Raw genomic sequence first — 25,840 nt, forward strand, 5'->3', positions numbered from 1 at the left:
GTATTACTATTGCAATCCTTTATCATTTTCTCCCCTTTGCATTTCTCCGCAAACAAATCTGATTAACCTGAAATATACATAAGATTACCAGTGGAGATAAGCAGAAAGTAAACCAGTTGATAGAGGAAAGTCATAAGGAATGTGTTGTTAGGGTACTTATGTCCCAAAGGACTGACTTGAAAACTTGAAACCGAAAACACCAAGATTTCTGGACATGATGGTGGACAAGGAAAATCAGATTAGTACCTTACCTCCGCTCAGGCCAACTGTCTCTGACTTTACTGTCTGTAAGTCACATGGCCGTGCCCTGGCACTACTTATGGTGACCAAGCATTTTTAAATGTCCTCGAGCAAAGCTACTGTGATCCAATATTCAGCTGTACAACTTTCACTTGATAGCACTTCCTTTTCATTTTCTACATCCAGATGTTTTACCTGGTTTTCTTCCTTTTCTCTCACTGACTTAAGTTTCTCCCTCCTCCTCTCTCCATTTTATTTGCATATCTGGAACTTACTCATTTGCCCTTTTTTCTGCTCATCTTCTCAACTTACATTATAAGCTGAGCTCTGTTACTTCATATTTCTGTGTTTTCTTGAAGACATTCGAGTATTTTCCTATACATAGACAATAGTTTCTTTAGTGCATTCTTTAAAATTGTTCTTGGGGCGCCTGGGTGGCTCAGTCGGTTAAGCGTCCGACTTCAGCTCAGGTCACGATCTCGCGGTCCGTGAGTTCGAGCGCTGCGTCGGGCTCTGGGCTGATGGCTCAGAGCCTGGAGCCTGCTTCCAATTCTGTCTCTCCCTCTCTCTCTGCCCCTCCCCCGTTCATGCTCTGTCTCTCTGTCTCAAAAATAAATAAAACGTTAAAAAAAATTTTTTTTTAAATAAAAAATAAAATTGTTCTTGAATTTACCTTGAATAATAAAGTAATACATACAAATTAAAGAGCATTTGAAAAATATAAAAATGTAGAAACAAGAAAGATGGTCACTCATGGTCCTTTAGACAAAGGAAATCATTGTTGACATTCTCATGTCTTCTTTTTAGGAACAAAAAACAAGACTTTTAAAACTACATATGATAGAGTAAGTAGTCTTTGATGTTCTTTGATGTCTAAATATGATAATATAAATATTTTTCTTAACATCTGTTAATGGCTATGTAATATTCTGTTGAGTGGATATATCTTAGTTTAAAAACTGTTTCTTCCTTATAGATCATTAAGATAATTTTAAATTATTTTGCTGTTGTAAATAGTGTTAGGAAAAATACCCTTGTTTATTAAGCTGAGGAAGGGTATGTTTTTGTCTTGTATGTGGTTGTTTTTTAGGCTGATTATTATTTCTTTAGCATAGACCCAGAAGTTCAATTACAGTATTTGAGAAAGGGTTCAGGACCCTTGATGAGAGGCTCAACTTCCTTCCAAGACAGCAGTTGCCGTGTATTCTTTGTCCAGCATTCAGGAGTATGCAGTTTTCACCTCCTTCTTGCAATATTGAGTATTCTTATTTTAAAAGAAAGACTTGCTAAATTAACATGTGAAAATAGTTTTTCACTTGAATGTAACTGCTTATTAGTCAGGGTGCATGTAGTTCCGTGAATTTGTTGATTATTATCCCTTACTCATTTGGTCTCTCACCCCTTGTCTACCTTTCGATTACCTTGTGCCCCACACTGCCAACTTCCTGCACTTTTCTTCATTCCCTTCTGCTAGCTTTTCCTCCCCCCACCGCAAAGTTAGTTTTAAAATTCTTTTTTGTCTCATATCCAGTAACTTGAGGGGCAATGGGACCCAAATTGCATTTTAAGATCATTTTTATGAGTCGTTCTCAGCAGGCATCTTCAAGGCCCCAAGTTCTTTTTTTGTCCCCCACTGTGAAAAACTGATTGGCAGCTGGTGACAGGCAGGGCACTGGCGCTTGGCACTCACTGGAAGCCCCGCAGGAGGTGCCCAGAGCCGTGGCGGAGGAAGTGTGGCCAAGCCAGCACAAGGTGGGGGACCAGATGTCGCCCGATTATGTTCCATTGAAATCCAAACAAAGCCCCAGATTCAGGATCATTTCCTTGAGACTCCCCAGTTGGAAACTGGCGCCCATCCAGCATCTCACAACAGCTGGTCTCCCCATGCTAGGATTTATGTGTCTTGCAGAAGACTTTACCTGTGTGTTATTGATTGGTTTCTGTAAAGCATTCAAACAAGATCTTGAAGACCCAAAGCATACTGCTCTCTGCTGAACACAAAAAGAGACCGTATATCACTGAAACGCCAGCCGTCTTATTACAGTCTTGGGAACTCTGAGAAGGATGCATTTTCCTTGTTATTTACGCCGCCCATGTTAACCCTGAGGCTGTATACTGACATTTGCAGCTTTGCAGGGACAATGCTCCACTCTTGTTAGGAGACTAAGCCCACCCTATGGAAATAAATTACATTACAAAATAAGCTTTTGGGGACACCAGCAGATGAGAAATCACGCTCATGTTTCTCATCATCCAGTTCATGTTGAGAAGTCAAGAGAGTCTTTTCCAAAAGCTCGTTACTTGTTATCGCCCAGGTCATTTGCATTTATGCCTTCCACTTTCCTCTGAAGCGAGGTGAACTGTACGCTTGGCCGTTCCGTTTTCTGAATATCAAGGAGGAAAACAAAACAAACAAACAAAAACCAACCCCCCCCCCCCCACACACACACACACACAAAGGATATTGTGTTTGGTTGTGCTGAGCAGCAGAGGAAGGTTTTAATTTTAAAACAAAACAAGCACTTCTAAGAAAAACTAAATATTGTGAAAGCACATCAATTCATATCATATTTAGCTAACTATGTGTTCCTGCCCTAAATCCAGGAACTATAGTTTATGCATTGGCTTTGTAACTGGCTGCTCTTGCTGTCTCAATCACCTGATGAGGTCGCCGTGACCGCTCTCCTCGTTCTCCCTTTCTCTCTCCCTCTCTCCCTCTCCCGCTCCCTCTGGCTGCCTGGCGGTCCTCAGCCCAGATTCTCAGACCTCACAGTGAGATTTTGGAGCAAACCCTCTCCATTAGAAACAAACAAAATAAATTGTTTCCATTCCCCTAAGGAATGTGCTAAAGCCCTTTTTCCTCTTTAACATGGATGCAATTTAAGTTTGGCAAGAGCTGAACACAATATACCTCACTGGAAGGAGAGAGCTTTGTGAGAGAGACCCTTATAGAAAGACTGGCTCATCCTCCCTGTGAACTTAACATGACAGAAAGGGACCCAGTCATGCCTTCAGCATCCACAGTGTTTCTGCAGAACACTCACCAATCCCTCCATTGCACAAGAATGTATAAAGCACCTACTATCTGAAGATCCTTTGTGCACGTTCCTTCCTCGCTGTCCCTGCAAGGTGTGAAGTCAGTGCATCTAACGATATGCATTTCATTTGCTTAATCTCTAGCCCTTTCCACACCAGCAGCGACCAGATATCATTCAGTGACATTTCTCTTCATTACTCACTTAGAATCCTTCTTATCTGTAATGCTCCATAGAAGATGAATTAAAAGGAATTAAGGATAAGACTGTGGCCCGTTCCCTGCAGGTATTAAATGGAAATCACCTGAGATGATCTGTCCAGAATCGATCAAAGACAGTAATGTGATCAAGGGCCAACTTAGGCAGACCCAGAGAGTGTGCACATGACTCAGAAAAGCAACCCTGGCCTTTGCCTGTCTCTCCTTCCCTTTCCTGTACATCATCAACTTTTGTAAAAAATCAACTGCTCGTGCATCTGCCGGATTCCAACATCTTTGCTCAAATACTGGAAACCATCATGTTTCTTCTGGACTGAAACAATCAGACCCAAATCAGTGAGGCCCGGAGGAAAGGTTCTTCCGAGGCCACATTGGAGAAGGATTTATTTGAGTTTCCTTAAATGTAGGATGCTAGATATTCCTTATGCACCCTTGCTTTCCCTACTAATCTTTTATTTATTGGTCATATTCACAAATTTAGCAAAACAGTTATTGAATCAATTTACATTTTTGGTGTCTTCCACTTCCCTAACCCCTAAGGTGCCCATCCTTGTAGAGCATAGCACATAGCTTTGTTATTACCCTTAGCTCACTTTAGTCCTAGCCCCAGCATTCTGGAACTGGCTGCTATATCTAGTTCACACACCCATAATGCTCCTCATTTCATGCCATCGAATAGTCTTTCTCCCATCCTTTCTCTCACATCCTCTCTGCTTCTGAGAGTCAGAAGATTCTCAGGTCTTCAAGTGAACTCCGACCTCATCCTGCTTCCTTCCTTAGTGGCTCCCATAAAGCTTTGATTCATGACTATCAGAGCAAGAGGAATACTGAGCCAGGGAGATACATTGGCTGGAGCAATGGGTTGACCTAAACACAAAAGCTGATTAACAGCCCTTGGAGGTCCAAAAGCCACTAGTGAGGAGGACTCTCAGTGAAGAGACACAAATTCCATTCATCACTATTTACACTGGGGCTTTTTCTATTTACCCTAGATATCTGCACAATGGGGACCTGACTCCTAAGGGGTCAACAAAAATAGGTGTGGAGAACAATGCACGAGCTGTGTTTAAACCTACAAAAATGCATCTCTACCCTTGATTAGGCTGCAGAGGCTAATGAAAATGTTAGGTTTCTTTGATTTGGCTGAACTCTGTGAGCTGTGTAGTAATACTGTTGATCTCATACTGACCCGAATCTGGCCCAAATGTGTGTCTTTGATTAATTATATTAAAATGGGGAGGATTGAGTTGATATATATGGTTTGGGAAATAAAGTTGTTTAAAATATTGGTCTGTGGGTGCAAATAACAAAGCATAGGCCATAAGGAAAAATAAAACCAAAGGTCATTTGTTAAGATATAAATCTAGAGCCTGAAGCGTATTTCTTCCTCCAGAAACCTCTCCCATATGCACTGTCTCACAAGAGAATACATTGTCTGCATGACGGGCATGTTTCCTAGAATCCCAAATCCATGATCACCAAAACTAGATGGTCTAGCCTATGCCTGATTCAGCTGAGTAAATCTAGCATATGCCTTTTTCAACTGAAGAAATTGTTGAATAGCTACAAATTGATAGCAAGTTATAAAGAGCATTAGGTGCCAACTGCGCCCTGGTTAATAAGAACCCAGTTACACGTCACGGAGGCTTATTGGTCATGCCTGAGACCATTTATACAATTACAGTAGCAGACTTTATAACCCCCAAATGAAGTGGTCATGAGGAATTTTGCCATTTACTGACCAGTTTCTTGCTTCCTAAAAACACGACGTTCGCATAAACGGCAATGGTAGCGCATTCATAGCCTTGCAGTGCAGTTGTGAATTGTCAGGCTCTCGTCATGGTAGATATTCCCTCCATGAACTTCACAAATAGAGGTTTGCGCTAGCTGCGCTGCTGATTGTACGGCCAAGACATGGGATGTGCTGGCAAACACAGCTTGAACGAAGACCATCCGTGTTCAGTGGACGCTGTGATGTGCCACACAGGTCCCCTTTGGAACAAAGGACTTACTTCCCCAGCAGCCAGGGATGCTGCCCTCTTCAGCCCGTCCTGTAAATCGTCTCAGGGGACTATCCTGAGGAGAACTGTCTTGCTAAAAGGTCAGGTTCCTTCCCTGTTTCAGCCCGCAACCCATAACCAGTCCATGAGGACATAAAGACCAGGCCCACCTACTCCGGTTCCTGGCAGTTCCGAAGGGCATGGCTGGCTGCAGAGCTCTTGATGGGTCAGCCATGCTGAGACCGCATTGCGGGCTGGTTTCTCCCTCTGCTGCACTGCTCATCCTTCTTCTCCCCTGACAGGCGCTGATGCTCAGAAACTCCCTAAGAGACCTACTGCATGCTGGTTTCCATCTCAGAATCTGCTCCCCAGGGAACCTGACCTGCAACACTGTGGCAGCCTGGGCCCCCTAGGTCTCAAGGTGATATAAGTTAGAAATGCAACACTGTCATTTAAAGGGCAAGCATGAGAATGACTGAAATGAAACAGACACTATCAAGGCTGACAAAGATGTGGAACCAGTGGGATTCTATATGCCAATGATGGGAGTGTAAATTGGTACATTCACTCTGGAAAACTCTTTCGAGTTATCTACTACAGCTGAACACCCAGAAGTGTGCCCTGCAGCTCCTCTCCTCAGTATATAGCCAACAAAAATGCAAACACGTGTTCCCCAAAAGAAGAAATCCAGGAATACTCATAGCAGCATGGTTTCGTGATGGACCAAACTGGAAAGAGCCATGGTGTCACCAACAGGAGAATAAATGAATCAGTCGTGTTGTGTTCACACAGTGGAGTACTATACAGCTGTGATAATGGAAGCCCACAACTCTACACTTCAGCATGGATGAGTCTCACAGATGGAATATTGAGCAAAACCAGCCAGGCACCCCCCCCCCCCGAAAAAAAAAAAAACACATACTGCATTTCATTCACATAAATCTTAGCAATGAAACAAAATTACTTTGGTGTTCAGACTCAGAGTAGTGGTGACCTTGGGGGGATTAGCTGTGACAAGAAGGGGTAGGAGGAGGATATTTTGGGGGACTTATAATGCTCAGTAGCTTGGTGTGGGTGCTGGTTACTAGAGTGAGTTCACTTTGTGAACATTCATCTCCTGGACACTTATTATTTGTGCACTTTTCTGTATATGTGTCACAGTTAAGATGAAAGTTTACACAATAAAGAAAGAAGGAAGGGCAGATAAAAACACTAGGTGCAGAAATGTATAATCAAGGATGTAGACATGAATTCTCAGGACTTGAACAGGATCCCTGCTGTCCACTGCTGCGGACTCTTACAGATGAGGGGCCTGGGATCCAGAAGGGCTCGAGGCCATGTAGCCAGCTAACAGTGAATGGCTTGCTGGCCCTGTTTTCTCTTCACACCCCTTCAGAGAGAAGAGCTTATGCAGACACTACAGTCTCCATTCTTCTGTACTTAGTGCTGGCCATACAATCATTGAGGCAGCCTAATAAGCAGGACATACAATGTGCACAGAAATATGGCTTGAAAACGGACATGGAAGGGACACTGAGCCTAACATACTATGCCCAGAAGAACAGAGATGCTATCCATTTCCTAGAGGCCTCTTTCCACCCAGGAACTACTATTGGGCCATCCACACTCCTATAACCATCAACATAACTTTGTGTAGAAAGTGTGTCCTTATCTGTTTGCAAAACCAAATTAAGAGTCTGCAGAGAAAAAGTTTTGAGGCGTGAGCTAAATTACCACTTTCTCCTTGACTTTCCCCTATAATCTTTGGGAAGAGTGAAAGTTTGACTTGCTCCTTGCCGATTTGGATGCCTTTTATTTCTTTGTGTTGTCTGATGGCTGAGGCTAGGACTTCCAACACTATGTTGAATAACAGTGGCGAGAGTGGACATCCCTGTCATGTTCCTGACCTTACCGGGGAAAGCTCTGTTTTCCCTCAGTGGGGAGAATGGTGGGTCTTTTGTATACGGCTTTTATGACTTTGAGGTATGATCCTTCTATCACTACTTTCTTGAGGGTTTTTACCAAAAAAACGATGTATTTCGTCAAATGCTTTCTCTGCATCTATTGAGAGGATCATGTGGTTCTTGCCCTTTCTTTTATTAATGTGATGTATCACATTGATTGATTTGCAGATATTGAACCAGCCCTGCATCCCATAAATAAATCCCACTTGATCATGGTGGATAATTCTTTTAATGCATTGTTGGACCCAGTTGGCTAGTATCTTGTTGGGAATTTTTGCATCCATGTTCATCAGGGAAACTGTACCCTATAGTCTTTGGGAGAATATTAGAATACTCTACTCTAAGGACTTCTTCTGACACAATTACCTTCTATCATGGAATCACTGTAGTAAAAAAGAGCTAAGTTATGACTACTTTGTATGTGTTTAAAATAATGTTTCTTTTTCATAATTTTTAACATTTCTGTATTATTTTTGAGAGACAGAAAGAGACGGAGCTCAAGCAGGGGAGGGGCGGAGAGAGAGGCAGACACAGAATGTGAAGCAGGCTCCAGGCTCTGAGCTGTCAGCACAGAGCCCGACACGGGGCTTGAACCCACAGAACTGTGAGATCATGACGTGAGCCGAAGTCATACCTTTAAATGACTGAGCCACCCAGGCACCCCAACATGTTTCTTTAAGACTCAAATTTAGTTTAATAGATAATAGAGGCAAGCTTCGATATTAAAAGTGAAATCTGCCCCATTCCTTAAGTATGCTGTGTGTGTGTGTGTATGCTTGTATGTGTATGCATGGGCATGTGCATGCGCACTTGTATGTGCGTGCACGGGTGTGTGTTTGCATGGGTGTAACTTGTATATGTGTAGATGCACATGCACAGCCTCTATTAATATGACACTGTTTACTAGGTGCATGTCACTGTGTGGAGACTCACAGCTCTCTGCTTTCGATTACACTCAGACTAGTCCAAAACCCCTCTGAACTAACCCTAATCAACTTGGAAGCCACCAGGCTCAGGCATGAAGCTGTCAAATGTGAGTGTTTGCAGATGTCAGTGCAGGATGGCAGGCGTCCAGGAGGACGGATCAAGGCTTAGTCACTGAAACATTCATGCCAGCGCATCCCAGTCCCAGAGCACCATCGCAGCCGTAAGGAAAATGTGTCGTGACAGTAAATCAATAACCTCTTGGAGACGATTCGTTTCTGAAATATCCCTGATTAATTATGCCAGCACACGCTTGGCAACACTACTTTGCTCCAGCATTAACCTAATGCTTTTTGCATGAAGCAGGATTATAACTGTTTCTCATAAGTCAAATTTGACATTTCAAATCGGGCTTTAAAGGTTTGGGTTATAGATTTTATAATGTCTTCATGTCAAACATAATTGTTCTTATTGCTGCTGGTAGACATTTGCCGATCAATCAGCATAACATTTATCGTAAACAAGGGTAAATGAAAACCACTTGAAATCATTGTATTTGGAGACTCAGTTGAGGAAGTTTCTTTAGGATTACAGAAATCTGCTCATACACTGTGATAGAGGAGTGTGATGAAATTATAAAGGTCACTGGGAACATATTACTGTCTCTCGCTTCAAAAAATTAATAACTCTATATATTTTGTGAATATGCAGCTTTAGTTTGGTGACTTAGTCCCATGTGAATATTGTTTGAGGCAAAGTAGCCCCCTTCTTCTGTAATAGTGAATTATAGTTTTCGTGCTTTCAAGATGAATGTATTATTTAAAATTTACTTATATATTGCATCCAGGAACTTATTTTTTATTCCTCTTAAACTGCTGGGTTTTAAAATAATAAAACTAAGGAGAGAATAGGGTTTACTTAAGAGAAAGTCTTACTATCTGTCTTTGAACAAAAGTTTACTGAGACCCTACTAAGTTTTCTGTGCAGTACAGAGAGCTGAACCTACAATGGTCAGTAAGATCTGTTCCTTCTCCTTAAAGAACTGTTCCCACTGCGTTGGGGTCTCCGTCCTTCATGTTAACTGTAGCATTATGAGCTATGTTAATATACTATATATTCACTCCAGCTTGAAAATGCATTAGCCTAGAAGCTCCCACGTAACTTCTTTTAATAATAGGCCATGAGCAGAACTAGGCAGTGTGGCCTCCCCTAACTGTGGAGGTGCAGAGGAATGATTCTTTAGTAAGCAGAAAATGACCCTGTCTTATGTATATACTACAGAGAAGGTCCCAAACATCCGGGGGTTGCAGTCAGAGAAAAGAGCACGAACAAAGGCATAAACACATAAGGCCTTTTGGGGGAACAGTGACAGCTGCCCGTATAGAATGGTCTGAGGTTAATCTAGAAACATAGGTTAAAACAATGGTATGAGCCTTTGAAGGCAATGCTAAGAAATTTGGACTTTGTTCTGAAGATCATGAGAAGGCTTTAGAGAAGGAAACCAAATGGTCAGAATTGTGTTTTTAGAGGAATACCCTAACATTGGAGGATGCTGACATATATGGATAAGTGGATTTGTTGAGCTCAAAATAAGTTTTAAGAAGCACACCAATAACATTAAAATCCTAGTTTCTTCTTTTTGAAGTTTCTTTGTTAATTTCAGAGTGCTCCTAACAGTAGGTTTTGTGTTCTATATTTGTTCCCTAAACTTGTCAGTGCATCACAATCCTTGAGAGGGCTTTAGGTTGTATCAGCTGTGGAAACCCCTGATTACGTTTTCTCTCCCCTCACCTCCCACCTGTACCATATCCCCCATGGCTCTCCCTTCTGCCATTTTTCAACCCACCTCCTAGAATGCTTTTCAAAACTTCAAAACATTTTTGGGACACCTGGGTGGCTCAGTTGGTTAACCGTCTGACTATGGCTCAGGTCATGATCTCATAGTTTGTGGGCTCGAGCGCCATGTTGGGCTCTGTGCTGACAGCTCAGAGCCTGGAGCCCACTTTGGATTCTGTGTCTCCCTCTCTTTCTCTGCCCTTCCCCAGCTCACACTCGGTCTCTCTTTCGCAGAAATAAATAAACATTAAAAAATTTAAAAAAAAACTTCAAAACATTTTTAAGGAGAGTAGAGCAAGGAAAAGACAAAAAAGGTAGCATGAATAGCATCCCAGAAAGAGAGTGTTGTTCCATGTCAGCGGATTGGGGCTATTCTCACCTCTGCCCCTTTACCAAGCTGAGGCCCTCAGTACCCATGGGATTTACCCCCAAGCATGAACAGAAAGTCTGGCCTCATGGTCTTCTTTGTAAACCTGAGCGTACAGCCATTCATCCCGCAGCCCCTGGAATCTTACCGAAGTGAATGGGGGTTGAGAGGAGGCAGGTTCCTTCTCTCAGGCACAGCCATAAAACCAACCCTTCTCCGATACCTGTTCTTCCACTAGCAATTTCCCTATCGTCGGGTCTTCCCAGATACTCCAGAGGCAACGTGGCCCCATGGTTCAAAGGGTGGCGCCGAAGCCAAACTGTCCACGCCACCTTATGGTTGGCAACCTTGAGCAACTTTCTTTACTTGTCTGTGCCTCAGTTTTTGTAAAATGATTGGCAACAATATACGCTTCAAAGGATCATTGTGAGATGTAAATGAGTTTTAGTCCATGTGAAGTACTTAGTGGGATTCCTGGCACACAGTAAATTTTAGACAGTATTATGTGGCAACATGGGAGATCTCAAGTGGGAGAGCTCACAGAATAACTTCAATTATTTCTTGCATGTACCATGCAAGCCCCTCTTACTATAGGATCTCATATAATCCTCATACAACCCTAATGAATTTGGTCTTTTCTGAGGTGAGAGACTTTAAATTTGTATGAGCCTAATTGAAATGCATTCCCAAGAACGATAACCTACGGGGATTGAAAATCTCTGCTCTGTCCTGAGATATATTTGAAGAACCTGGAATCATGAGGGACACATAGAGTGCCGTTAGTATTTGCTGAGTGAACGAACAGACATCAAGCATGGGAAACAGTGTGTCTGTCTCCATAAAAGCACGGGTTTTAGAGTCAGGTAGGTCTGAGGTCTAAGGCTGGCTGCACCATTTACTAGAGGTACATGACCTCTGACAAGTTAATCCTTCTCTTCTTCCATTTCCTCACTTATAAAATGAAGATGAAAATAGCTATTGCTTTAGAGTTGCTGTGGGAACTAAAATATGATACTGGTGGACAGTGTCCAGCATAAAACTGAGCATATGTTAGGAGCTCAGTGAATGGTAGCTATTCTTGTGGCTGTGTATTCAGTATGTATGCACATAAATTAATAATGGGGGAAGCAACATAAAACACAGCAATCACGTTTATGTGTTTACTCGTCAAATACGTATTTGCCAAAATTAAAGACTATCTTTGTTTTTGTTCTTGTCCCTCTGTTGTCTTCAGCATCACAGTACTTTAGTGCTAAAATGGAAGAGAAAACAAGAGTGGAAGGGGGGCCCATAGGCGAGGGGGCTGCAAAGAGGTAGAGGCTGAGGAAACCCTAGAAGGAAGTCAGGGAGAGAATAAAGTCCATTCCACAAGAAGAGGCAAGTCAGGTAGAAGGAAAGAAGGGCAGGGGAGCAAGTTGGTAGAGGAATCTCTCCTCTCTCCAATCCGCCCTCTCCCCTGCCGCCGGCTTGCTCTGTCTCCTGTTAATACCCCAGTATGTTTCTTCTACTTCTATGTTAAACTCCATGGAAGGAGTTGGAGCGTCTGGAGGTATCTCTGCTTCCTACAGGACAGAGTCCATATAAAGCACTCCATGATTTGGTTTATGCCCACCTAACCTGTCCAAACTGACTTCTTCCTTCTCCTTCATGTCCTGCAGTGGTGACAGACATATCAGTGATGTGTGCTGTGCCTTTACACACTTCTTAGCTTTGTGAATGAACTTCCTCCTTGAAGCCCTAGACACACTTAACGACCCAGTTCAAGTGTCTCCGCTGCATAGAGTTTCCCCGTGTCCTGCCTGAGCAGATCGGATCACCCGGCCATTGTACCATCACAGGTCTGCACGCTTGCGTGTGTCTCATCATATTATGATCATTTGACTGCCTGAGGACAGTCACGAGAGGTGTTGTTCTCTGAGAACCACAAACACTAATTGTACAACGTTCATGGAAGAAGTGAATATAGGGCCCTTTAAAGTTGCTTTTACGGCACGGATCATCTCTGGGGTCACATTTACAAAAAGAATTCTTTTTGGTGGCCCACTGGCTGCTGGGTCCACAGTACAACTCCCTAACTGTGCCACTGACCCTTAGCCCCTGTGGATGCCTTCCTTAGGAAGATTCAGTAGGAGATATTAACTGGCCTCAAGTCATGTTAAAAATACTTTTTAAGGGGTGCCTGGGTGGCTCAGTCGGTTGAGCATCTGACTCCTGATTTTGACTCAGGTCATGGTTCCAGGGTCATGGGATCGAGCCCTGTGTCGGTCGGGTTCCACGCGGAGTATAGAGCCTGCTTAGGATTTTCTCTCTCTCTCCTTCTGCCCCTCTTCCCCACTTGCACACTCTCTCTCTCTTTCTTTCTAAAAGAAAATAATTACAATAAATAAAAAATTAAAATGCTTTATAAATGCAGAGATAATAACTCAGTAAAACAGTGCCACTGTCCCACTGTAATTATTTCTGTGATGCACCGTTTGCTCTTAATTGCAAAGATCTGCATGTCTTGGTTTAACGCGTGGCACTCTTTTGTTTATTTGGCCTAATTATTAAAACCATATCCTAACGGTTGTCAGGGCTAATGTTAGGACTGGGTGAGTCCCACATTCAGTACTGACCTCATGAAGAGTTTTGGAAGTGCCTGGAACATACTGGCACTCGATAAATACTGGTTCCATCTGAATCTGAGTTTCTGACCCTGGGTCCCATTTCTAACCTGATTCTGAGATGCCTGTGTAGACCAGCCGGAACAGGTACCTGATACCACAGCAGAGAGGGGCCATCAAAACCACTCTGGCAGTTTCCAGAGAAATTCTATGCCATTATTGTACAAGCATTGCCACACTAAATGCGGCACCCGGGCCCTCGAGAGTGGGAGGCTCGGTCTGACATGTGGAGAAGTGGTCAAGACGGGCAGTTCCCTATCATTCCAAACACTGAAATATCTCTACTGTGAAGCAAGTGAGGGAGGATGGCACATTTTGAGCTGACCCATTAGTAAAATCAGCAAAGACCATTTCTGGCGGCAGGATAAAACTCGGCAGGTTTTCCGAGTTAAAAATTTAGGTGTTTTAGAGCCTGTATCGGCTTTGTTTCCATGGTGCCTGGGATGTCATTGCAGATCATCCCCTCCTCCCCACCCCCACCCTCACCCTCCCACCCCCCCCCCCCTCAGCCCCCGCTGATTCTGGATTTATAGTCGCCCCAAGGGAAGACCCACCCAGTTCTGTGCAAGTCCCCACCCAGCTCTGCTTCTCCCTGAATTCATCAAACATTTGACTTATTTGGAGAGCCCAGAAGCTTTGCAAAGTTCGGATCAGTCAGCATTTTGTGATTTTTGCCAGACTTCCCTAATGTCACCTTTTCTTATGTTTTAGATCACATTTTGCGAATACAGTGGGCTTTACTTCAAACTTGGAAATCCCTTCTTGCTTTATGGAAGAATAAGATTTCTCTCTTTTAATAGCACCTTTTATTCTATATAAGTGTGGGGGGGGGGTGGAAAGCAAGCAAACAAAATACTGAAGTTACAGAGGCGCCTTGGGTGGCTCAGTCGGTTAAGCGTCCGACTCTTGATTTCGACCTAGGTCATGATCTCACAGTTCGTGAGATCGAGCCCCGTGCAGGGCTGTGTGCAGTAACAGCGAGGAGGCTGCTTAGGATTCTCTCTCTCTCTCTCTCTCTCTCTCTCTCTCTCTCAATAAATAGATAAGTAACACATATAAAAAATATTCAAGTTACAATATGGAGTGTACAACTTCCTGTATCCTAGATCAGTTTTCTAGTTGAAGAGTTTTATTTATGATATACCTATAAATTGTTAGGACACCAAAGGGACTCTCCCTTGCCCTGTCCTGCTAGGAAAGTCTGGTCATTTCTCTAGCCCTGCCTGCAGCCTGGATCACCCCGATAATGCAGGTGCATGATGACACCCGTGCACACACATACAACCATCCTTCAACTTTTTATTTGTGGTCAAAAGTGGTCACAGGGATATAAGAAACTCTAGATATGCTGACAAACATGAAGGCGAGAACCACCGTGAGCTCTACTCTGCATCCAATAAACCAGACACCCTGGAAGCAAGGCCCAGCAATCTCATTTCTAACAAGCTCACCAGGTGATGTGATGTACACATTACTTTGAGAACACTCCCAGAGGTCTGCCTGTGTCCTGAAGATGCACACGGGCAGACATGGGATTGCCAGCTCTCTTATTACCAGCTGAGCAGGGACTGGTCTGGTACCTCACATTCAAAGGCTGATTTTGCCCCCAAGGAGGAAACAGTTTTTGTCTGATGTTCACATGGTATGGGAGCAGTACTGTCCTATTAAAAAATATTTTGGAGATGGGCGCTTGGGTGGCTCAGTCGGTTAAGCATCTGACTTTGGCTCAGGTCATGAGCTCATGGTTCATGAGTTTGAGCCCTGCATCGGGCTCTGCGCTGACAGCTCAGAGCCTGGAACTTGCTTCGGATTCTGTGTCTCCCTCTCTCTCTGCCCCTCCCCCGCTCATTCTCTGTCTCTGTCTCTGTCTCTCTCTCTCTCAAAAATAAACATTAAAAATTTTTAATTAAAAAAAAAAAAATATATATATATATATATATATATATATGCATATTGGAGAGAAGGGGAAAGACCAGAGATATGACAGTTGAACATACTCTTCAGATCTTGTCTATTGTTTTTTGTATTGTATTTTGTATCGTACACTCAGATGGCAATTCTAGATTCCAGAGCTCTAAAATAACCCTGAGCCGTTCCCTAATTCATTCATTCTGCTTGCCTGAATTCACGCCATCACACAGCATAGTTTACATCCTTCTATTTATTCCACAATAAAGTTTATTCTAAGACTTCCCTGGAGTTTGTAGGCTACTGATTGCCATCACAGACACTCAAAATGTCTATCCTGGTGGCACGTCCGGATACTTCTTGTGCATTGTAAGCCCATTTCCTTAATCCTGTTAAAACCCTTAGATTCCTCCATCAGTACCTCCACTTCCTACTCATCTTCTCTCCATTCTTCTGGCAAAAGAACATCTGTTCAGAAAGCAAATAAGTTAGCTCCAAAAGGGTACAGCTATGACGGATAGGTCATCTGTTCCGGTGCATCGAGAGTGTAGCTCTGATGATAGATAATTGACATGGTGCAGGGACCTGGTGTTAAGCAATATTGACTCGCATAGTGAAAAGGTAATTTCTTCTCCATTACCTTTCAATCCCTCTGATTTCCTCTAGAGAAGTCTCTGTTTCACGCTAGTGTGTCTTTAATGCCCATCCAATGCCGACTGACTTCCCTACTGAGCACATACAGAACAGGCCTCAGAATAAGAGCCATCAACCAGACCAACCTATCTAGCCAATATGTAATAATATCAATTAATTTCCATTGTACTTGTTTTTGTAATTATCTTCTATGTATGGAAAGTGATATTCTATTCATCAGAGTTTATAAGTCTCTTAAGTTTCCCTTTAAATACATGTAGTTTTTAATGTGAATTCGATAAGAAAATAATTTTTTTATTTAAAAATTTTTTTAATTTATTTTTATTTTTTAATTTTGTTGAAACCCATGTTAGTTAGCATATAGTGTAATAATGGTTTCAGGAGTAGAATTTAGTGATTCATCACGTACATGTAACACCCAGTACTCATCCCACAAGTGCCCTCCTTAATGCCCATCACCCATTTTTTTCCTAATTTATTATTTTTAATTTTTTTAATTTAATTTATTTTTTAATTTACCTCCAAGTTAGTTAGCATATAGTGCAATAATGATTTCAGGAGTAGATTCCTTAATGCCCCTTACCCATTTAGCCCATTGCCCCTCCCACAACTCCTCCAGTAACCCTCTGTTTGTTCTCCATATTTAAGAGTCTCTTATGTTTTGTCCCCTTCCTGTTTTTATATTAGTTTTGCTTCCCTTCCCTTATGTTCATCTGTTTTGTCTCTTAAGGTCCTCATACGAGTGAAGTCATATGATTTTTGTCTTTCTCTGACTGACTAATATCACTCAGCATAATACCCTCCAGTTCCATCCACATAGTTGCAAATGGCAAGCTTTCATTCTTTTTGATTGCTGAGTCATATTCCATTGTGTGTGTGTGTGTGTGTGTGTGTGTGTGTATACCACATCTTCTTTATCCATTCATCTGTTGATGGACGTTTGGGCTCTTTCCATACTTTGTCTATTGTTGATAGTGCTGCTATAAACATGGGGGTGCATGTGTCCCTTTGAAACAGCACAACCTGTATCCGTGGATAAATGCGTAGTAGTGCAATTGCTGGGTTGTAGGGTACTTCTATTTTTAGTTCCTTGAGGAACCTCCATACTGTTTTCCAGAGTGGCTGCACCAGCTTGCATTCCCAAAGAAAATATATTTTTTTTAAAAATCAGGTTGCATGTAACAGGGCTGCATTATGATTTTTTACTGTTTTATGCCCTAGGCACTTTGCATTTCTGGGTCCTTTCCAACATTTATTCAGATATATATACAGATATATATACACTTACATATTCAGATATATATACACTTACACATATAAATATATATTGTATGTTTTATATAGTGTACATATGTGTATATATGTATTTATATATTATATATATAACATTTTATGACTGTATTAGCATAAAAATGAATATAATCTTCAACTCTAAAAGTTCATTTTTTTCTTCTGATTGTAAAAGAAATTAAAACACTTCCATGGGCCTTGGACACTGTGTCTACTATGCCTAATGCCTCGGTGAGCCCTCGTATGTGATATAGCAAAGCTTAAAATGCTAGCTCATCATGACTGAAGTTTGTGGTGCACTAGTTTAATGCAACCTTCTCATTTTACCCAAAAAAATATATACATACATATACTGAGCTTCACAAATGTACAAGAACCTGCTTGAAGTCTTATAGTGTGGTAAGACACAATCAGGATCCTCTCTGCAGGCTGACCTTTACCTTGGGGGGCTGGTCAGTTCATGGTGATAATCACCGTTCCATAAAGAGAACCCATCTGAACCCCATTTGAAAAAAACACAAGGGATGCAAAAACCCAAGATAGATTTAGACTTCCCTTTCTGGACACAATTTTCTGATCACAGTCTCATCAAAATTAGCAGCAATGGAAACTTGCGCTTGGGATAGGATAACTACTTACATAATAGAGCAGTGCTTTCCAGGATAGAGTTTATAGATCAGATCAAAGGTTTATTTCTTGTGCTGTCAACTCTTCATCTTACATAGTGCTTTAAAAAAGCAAAAAAAAAAAAAAAAAGAAAGAAAGAAAGGAATAAAGAAAGAAGAAAAAGAAGAAAGAAAGAAAGAAAGAAAGAGAAAGAAAGAAAAAGAAGAAAGAAAGAAAAAGGAAGAAAGGAAGGAAGGAAGGGAGGAAGGAGTCAAATCTCAGCAACTCAGCTGCGGGCAATTGTTCTGTTGACAATGCACTATAGAAAAACAGTCCAATACAATTCTTAAGAGCCACTGCTGGCAACCAGACTTTATCTCTTTCTTTGTTTATCCAGTGTGTGTCTATACCTGAGAAAACTTTAAAAGGTATTTGTTCTTGAGAAATAGAAACAGATCATTCCTGAGAATACTCTTTTTTTTTTTTTTTCAGTTGTCAAATGATCCTTTATTGAAATATTTTCCTTTGTACTTCTTAAGTAGCTGGGCATTCCACTGTACCACTGTTAGTATCATCTATGATGTCATGAAAATGATGGCCATCAGCACTGCATCCCACACACTGAGAAGTCCCCAGGTTCTCTTTACTGGCTCTAGAGAGCTCTCTGACTATAAAGATCGGTACTGCATCTGTCAGGCAATGTTGGCCATCTCATCAAAGTGATACTTACACTGTGCTTGATGGGCTTTTGCTTCTGTCTCTGGTTCCTGGGGGCCTTTGACACTGGGGGGAGAGGCAGAAGGTACTACTTAATCTGGGTCTGTCTATTCAGTATGGTCAGTTTCACTGTCATTCTTAGACCCTTCCAGTCACCTGTTGCCTTGGGATGTCATCATCCCATCATTGCCTTTTTGGGTGACAGACCCAGGGTCCAGTCTTGGCAGCTGGGGCAGACGTGGCATCGACTTCCCGGCTCATGCACTTAAGGTCTGTGACTTTGATCCCATTGGGGTGGAGTTTCGGAGACGTGGTGGAGGCAGCAGGTACCAGATCAACCCGGAGTGGGATAACCAAGAAAGTTGCACCTTGACCTCTTCTAGGCCAAAAGACAAAAGAGCTGCCTCCGGCCATCTTTATCATCACACCACTGAAAATTCCTGACTTTATGCCAGCTGGTTTTATTATTATTATTCAGAATGCTTATATACCACAGGAAAGAATACATTTGGCAAAATATATTCCTTACAGTGAAGACCTCTTTATTTTGGGGCTCAACTAAAAAAGAGTTCTGGCCAGTTGAATTGCAACATAAGTGATCTTCAATCATGCACTCCCACAGGTTTATTGAGTCAAAGATTACGTAACTATATCTTTTAAAAATATAATTCTAATATAGAAAATGGAGCCTAGGATTTGGAGACAGGACTGGTCTTGAACCCTTTCTCCAGCTCTGTGATCTTGGGCAAGAGAATTACCTTTTCTGAGTCTTTGTTACCTCATCTGCAAAATGAAGTTAATAATACCCATTTAAGATGTTGTGTCAAAGATTAAATTATCTCTACAAATATTTATTGAGCACCTCCTATATGTCAAGCGCTTTCCTACAAATATCGTGGTGAACAAAACATAGGATTATCATTCTTGTACAGCAAGCGGTCTTGGATGGACTTGAATATTTGAATATTTCCTTCCCAGTTCTTAAGTCATTCAAGCAGAGTACTGCATGGAATTGGATTAGAACTGGATTTCTTGTACCTGTAGTTCTAAAATAATTATCCCTCTGGCTGCCCCAGATTTGGGGTAACAATTGGGCTGCTAAAGGTTACTTAGAGATTCAGCAAGCCCATTTACAGATTTTTCCCATTTTTTTAGTTTATAAAACCTTACCAACCCGCAGAGCAACGTCTATATTTGCTAAAAATATTTTGTACTACTTTTGTTAATATATACTGTTTTTGTTAATATATACTTTTGTTAATATGTACTTTTGTTAATATATACTGTTTAACAGTAAATATAATTTGCATTATAGACTTTTAGAGAGGGAGATATATATTCTTTAGTGCCTGAAAATTCTGAATAAGTTGTTACCCTGAGATTTGCCCCTGGCGCAATTGGCACCGGCACAGCTGGCCTCAAAAAGATCTTCTGTTATTGATGATGTCATTGATGGAAAAAGTAGCTCCTTTTTAGCGGTGATGATGCCATTAATGAAGTGATCTAGAAAGATCTTCACTTTTCAAAGAGATTTTCTGACTGGCATCATCAGAGTACAGCCTAACCCTTCCAGGTGTGACATCTGATAATCAGCAAGTAGGCTAGGTAAAATAATGACAACCAGATAAGTAAGAATACTCAGATTAGTTATTTGAACTTATATAATATAGAAATGTGGATGATTTTATACTCAGTTTGGAACAATGGATGAAGAGGTAGAATTTAAACACTTTTTAATATTCACAAGTCAAAAATAATATATTGTCGCCATTCTATAACCCACACAGGCCATCCGAGTCAGCAATATCTTCGGTGTAAATCTTTGATTTGCAGGGATTTTTTTTTTTTCTGTGTGAGATTTGACAAGACTTGGCCTTGTTATTAGCTATACATTTGAATTTTACACATGAATGCACCATTGTAAAACTAGTTTTGGTGTTTCAAATCAGTGAAACTTCAGGCCAATGTCATCTGAGGTGACTGGATTATAGTGAAAAAAAAAACAATAAAATAGATCTTTAAAATACATACTGTCTCTGTATCAACACACATGTACATTTTGCATGGTTCCCTTCAGTGCTAATTATACTGTTTTAAAACAACAATAGAGAAGCAGAGAGTAAAAAAGTATAAAGTTACCCAACTGTGGAATCACCCACCCGACATTCTAGGAATACTATTCTCTAATTACTAATATATTGTCAGTCAGAACAGTTACCTAGAGGAGGACACTTAAAGCAAAGAATTTCTACTATCAGTATTTCTTTTAAAATCCTGTATTTCTGGGGCGCCTGCTCAGTCGGTTAAGCGGCCGACTTCGGCTCAGGTCACGATCTCGCGGTCCGTGAGTTCGAGCCCCGCGTCGGGCTCTGTGCTGACAGCTCAGAGCCTGGAGCCTGTTTCAGATTCTGTGTCTCCCTCTCTCTCTGCCCCTCCCCTGTTCATGCTCTGTCTCTCTCTGTCTCAAAAATAAATAAACGTTAAAAAAAAAATTAAAATCCTGTATTTCTGTTTTCTCTATAAATATAAACAATATGTTGCTTCAAAGATGTTCACTTTGATATCACCACCATGTCTTTTCCTGCCACCTGGTTCCATTTTGCCATGACACTTATTAAATTTTGAAAATTATAACATTCAATTTCCTGCATTTTCTTTGAATATGCAAACAATACAGCAAGAGAGGAGCAAAGATTCTTTCATGGCCCTTAGGAGGTACTAAACAGAATTCAAACTTACTGGTGGTTCAGTTCTCAGTTCTGCCATCTTCTTACTCGAGAAACTCCCGTTTTGAAAGGCAAATCTATACCCTAACCCAATTTTACCTAAGATCTTTGTCCCTTATACCTGGCTATCAAATTTCAATACCAAGACAAGCTGATTTTCCTTTCTTGTCACCAAATTTCATCCACATCTTGGCCCACTAAACTGAGCATCCGAGTGGCCACTGCATCCAAACAACAAATGGGAAGGTCCTACCAAGCTTCTTTGGAGTCTGACTTCAAACATCATATCTAAATACATGTACTGCTGTTACAAACCAGTACATCCTTTCTGGAAGCTAATTTGGCTTCGTTTCCTAACCTGCTGCTGGTACACACATAATTTGGCATTAGGTATCAACAGTCCTAAAATCTTCATAGACTTTAACCATAAGAAAATAATTTAACATTCAGACATTCAGACAAAGAATTCTACAAAAGATATTCATCATGACATTTTTCATAAATGAAAAATTGAAGATCTTATACTACTTAATGTCCAAGAACAGGAATTGGTCAAATAAATTTTAGTATATCCACAAAATGGAGTTTTAAGCAGCTATGGTCAAGGTTGATATTCTAGGAGGATTTCTAAAGTGGCATATCAAAAATTCTCATGCTACAGTCCAAAACAAGATTGTGTGCACAGTACAATGTTAACTATGTATAAATAATATGAACAAGGAGAGGGCAAAAAAGGACATCTACCAAAATACTAAAGTAGTTATTTTTATTCCTTTCTTATGTTCTAATACATCCTTCAATATTATTGAAATTTCCTATAACAATCGTAATAAAATAAAATTTTAAAAATTCAAACACAGGAGAAAAATGCCAATGGAGTGATCAATGCACCACTTGCTTTCCCGTCCCTCCTGCCTCTTAGGTGAGCCATACCCAGCTGCTGTCTGCTGTGGTGCTTTTGCTAGGAATTTGCACTATCCATTCTCCTACTAGAGACAAAACAACTATTGAGGGGCGATGATAAGAATCTGTGTCACCTGTTCTCTGTTCTTTTTCAGCACACAACAGTTTTGCCCTTTATATTAATCGAGATGAGGACATCACACCATGCGTATCCCAGCAGGAACAGCGGACTCGCCGCCATATGTACCTTCTCTGTTGGCTATATATTATGGTAAGGACAGTGCCTGCTGGGCTTTCGTATTGTATTAGATTTTGCACTGCTAAATTTGGGCACATATTTCATTATGGATATAATCACTAACAGATTCACACTGCGTGCCTCATTTGGTCCAGGACCTGGGCTTTGTCTCATTTCCCCAGATGCTTATATTTTTAGAAAGTATATGCCAAACCTCACACAACAGGAATTTGTTGAACAATCCCATGTAAGCAATGGTTCTTCCAAGGCTACATTTTTCAACTCTTTTTCAAACTAAATGTTTTTCTTGGACAGCGATTTTATTGCTTAAGGGCTTTTTGCTTGGGATTTTTTTTGTTGTTGCTGTTGTTGGTGAGCAAATGCAAATGAGAACAGAAGAAATGGCCTCTTTAGAGGAGTGACCTTAAACTTCAGAGGAAACGAGGGAAAATGGACATTTTCCTGAGTCAGTTTAGAACCTGTCTTGCAATTAGTGATTATACATAGCATGCATTGAAGGGTTTTTTTTTTTTTTTCAAATTGGGATAAATAAATCACAAGAAATCTCCACTTGGCCTCTGGGGCACGAATAGGTCCCAAGTGGGTGGTGCCACATTAATCTGATAACAGTACAGTTGCCTGTTAAGTTTACTTCACATTAATTTCAGTTCTTATCATGTTTTAATGTTTCAAAATTATTCCTTTTACGACAGAGAATTTCTCACTTCTCTTTAGAATTCCAAGTCCTCTTTGATATATTAGTGTACACAGAAGAGGTCCCTCCTGCCAGCATTTCTGCCTCTTGGGACTCTCTTCCTGAGTTCTGGGTCACCATCCTCTCCTTTAAGCCTGAAGGACTGAACAAGTTCTCCCAAACACCCCAGAACTGTACTTAATCCCTCCAAAATCCCTGAGCGCTTTGGGAGGCCCAGGCAACCATGGAGCGCTTTGCTCCAGCCAACTCAGAAATACAAAATAAAGGGCAGCACAGTGCTTCACATACTTTGCATGAATGACCACATAACGCCCCAGATCTGGCCAGAAGGGGAATTTGTTTCTAGGAAGTCCTACCTGGTGGCTGGATCTAAGGGGACATCCAGACAACAGACCCCAGGACAAACATGCAATAACATTCACTCCATCTGCCATTTCATTGACTAGTCAAAGACTGGGGAATGTTTGTTTTCCTAGTCACTTCCTAGATCTTTTGTTTCCACCCAAAGTGTTAAGTATTGATTTTCTCTGACAGAAAAGGTCCAGATGATCAGGGCTCACGGGTGAAGTGTGACTGAAATTATGTCTTAACACTAAATATATGTACTTTATATGTATTAACTTGATATTTAAGTGACTCTTATCTTTCAGAAGAGTCATGTAGGGAAGCATGAATTATTCTAAGGATACGTTCATTTAAAAATCAAAAATCATTAAGAATCAAAAACCCCCTTAGCCTTCCCAAATATAATCTCATTACAGTTTACTCATATACGCTTACCTCTGGGAAGGGAAGATTTTTATTCTGAGATCTCTGAATGTATTTCTGTGAATTCATTTGTATGCAATTAAATTATCTGAATCTGGGAGCACCTGGGTGGCTCAGTCGGTTGAGTGTCCAACTTTGGTTCAGGTCATGATCTCACAGTTTGCGGGTTCCAGCCCAACATGGGGATCTGTGCTCACAGCTCAGAACCTGGAGCCTACTTCAGGTTCTATGTCTCCCTCTCTCTCTGCCCCTCCCCCACTCATGCTCTGTCTCTCAAAAATGAATAAATGTTAGCAAAGTTTCTTTTTAATTATCTGAATCTTATAGAGCCCCAGAGGTTTCGGGAAATATATACTTTCCAATGGCTTTTCTTCCACTGTGGGTACATTCAGTGCACGTTTCAAAGAGACACATGGGAAATACCACATACCCTTCATTATAGACCCCCAAGATCCCTCATTAAAATGAAGCATTACTCACGCTCTTCATGCCAAGTGACGCTTGCCAGCTCTGTGTACTCCCTACGTAAACCAGTACTTGTTTGGACATGTATTTGCATTAACCAGCAAATTCCCTAAGATATGTTCTGAGAGAGCTTTCAAAGTAGACTTTTTCCTTTGGTCTTCTGCCCTCGGTATTCAGAGCTATGCCAAGTGCTAAACAATGCCCCTAACATCATGTCATAGGATATAAATCCAAGGAGTTTCACTGTTATCAAAAAGGTACTGGTTTTTGCTTCCTACCAGACTATCCCACAAGCCGCCGTACCAGTGACACAATAGTAGAAGGTTCAGGATACAAAATCTTTTGATAGCATACCAGGATTGTGACTGTACATTCCAGAACCTCGTGCCAAAATGGAAGAAAGCATTCCTCTTATCATGTGCTAATTATAAAACACATAGATCTCCCCTGCAGTCGTCTGCACGGTAGAGCTGAACCTGGACCTCTGCGGCTGCTGGCCAGGCTGTCCGTGCTCTGCTCTGATTCTCGCTTGCTGTCCATTCTCACACGTCTCCCTCCCCCATGTGAACTTGTTCTATTCCTAGATTTGGATAGCCAAAGGAGAGAAAGCAAGGGATATGGGAGCTTTCCCTCAGAGACTGGAGCCCACTGAGCTGCCACCCTGAGTGGCTCCATTTCCCAGCCTCCCTCAGTCCTCCTAAGCTGAGCATCAGAAGTCATCCTGGACTCCTTCCCTGTCTTCTTCTACCCCCACCATACTTCTCTCCACTTACCCAGGTGCCTAGGGCACAAGCATCTCCCTATACACTTATGGTGGGCTGTTAACTCCTTCTCTGCACACCTCCCCTCCATCATCATCCCCCCACACATTCTCTGCACCCTAGTTGGGGGATTTCCCCTAAAAAATGAGATGACCCATATTAGCTTATGCAGAATACAACACAGAAGTCTTCTTGGTTTCTAATGCAACAGTAATTGTCAGCAAGTGTAATGACTACCATTCTTTTGACTTCGGTACCAAGTGCTTTTCAAATATTATGTTATTTAGTTCCTCAAATAACCTTTTGAGATAGGTATTCTCTGGCCTATTACACAGATAAGGAAACTAATCTTAGTTTAGAGATTATATGAGCTTAGAAAGTATATGATTTGCCCAAGGAAAAGCCACTTACTCTTATTGTTGCCAGAGCTGGAGTGTGGCTGCAGTCTGTACAGTTCACCATGCTCTCCACTGCCTTCTTCTGGATGAAGAGTGCGTCTGTGGGTGAACAGATTAAGTGCATGTTATAGTTTTGGTTTTGTCTCGAAGCAATATATCGGAAGCAGCATGTCTAATAGTTAAGGCCACTTCCTAGGTTAGAATTCTGAGCCCTTCACTTTATTTCTGAGCTCTCACTTACTCAGATATAAAATAGGGTTAAGGACCTCACGGGGCAGTTGTGAGGACTGAGTTACATGTAGAAGCCATGGAACAATGCCTGGTACACAGTAAAAAATTTCTATATTTTCTATTGTTAGTAGTAGTAGTGGTGGTGTTAATATTAGTATTTCTATATTTGCTATTCTGAGAACAGTAAATAGTAGCAGAGCACATAGTGTTTTC

General features: G+C 41.4%; 1 protein-coding gene across 2 annotated transcripts in view; it reads left to right on the forward strand.

The window, feature by feature from the left end:
- AIG1 (androgen induced 1) overlaps positions 1 to 25,840 on the forward strand; it is a 241,373-nt gene that overhangs the window by 174,545 nt on the left and 40,988 nt on the right. For both annotated transcript variants that reach the window (XM_042939972.1, XM_042939977.1), the window contains exon 4: positions 22,207 to 22,322. In XM_042939972.1, the coding sequence (XP_042795906.1) occupies positions 22,207 to 22,322 (116 nt within the window). The remainder of the gene's footprint in view (positions 1 to 22,206; positions 22,323 to 25,840) is intronic.

This window comes from Panthera leo, chromosome B2 (genome assembly GCF_018350215.1).
Source record: "Panthera leo isolate Ple1 chromosome B2, P.leo_Ple1_pat1.1, whole genome shotgun sequence".
NCBI lineage: Eukaryota > Metazoa > Chordata > Mammalia > Carnivora > Felidae > Panthera > Panthera leo.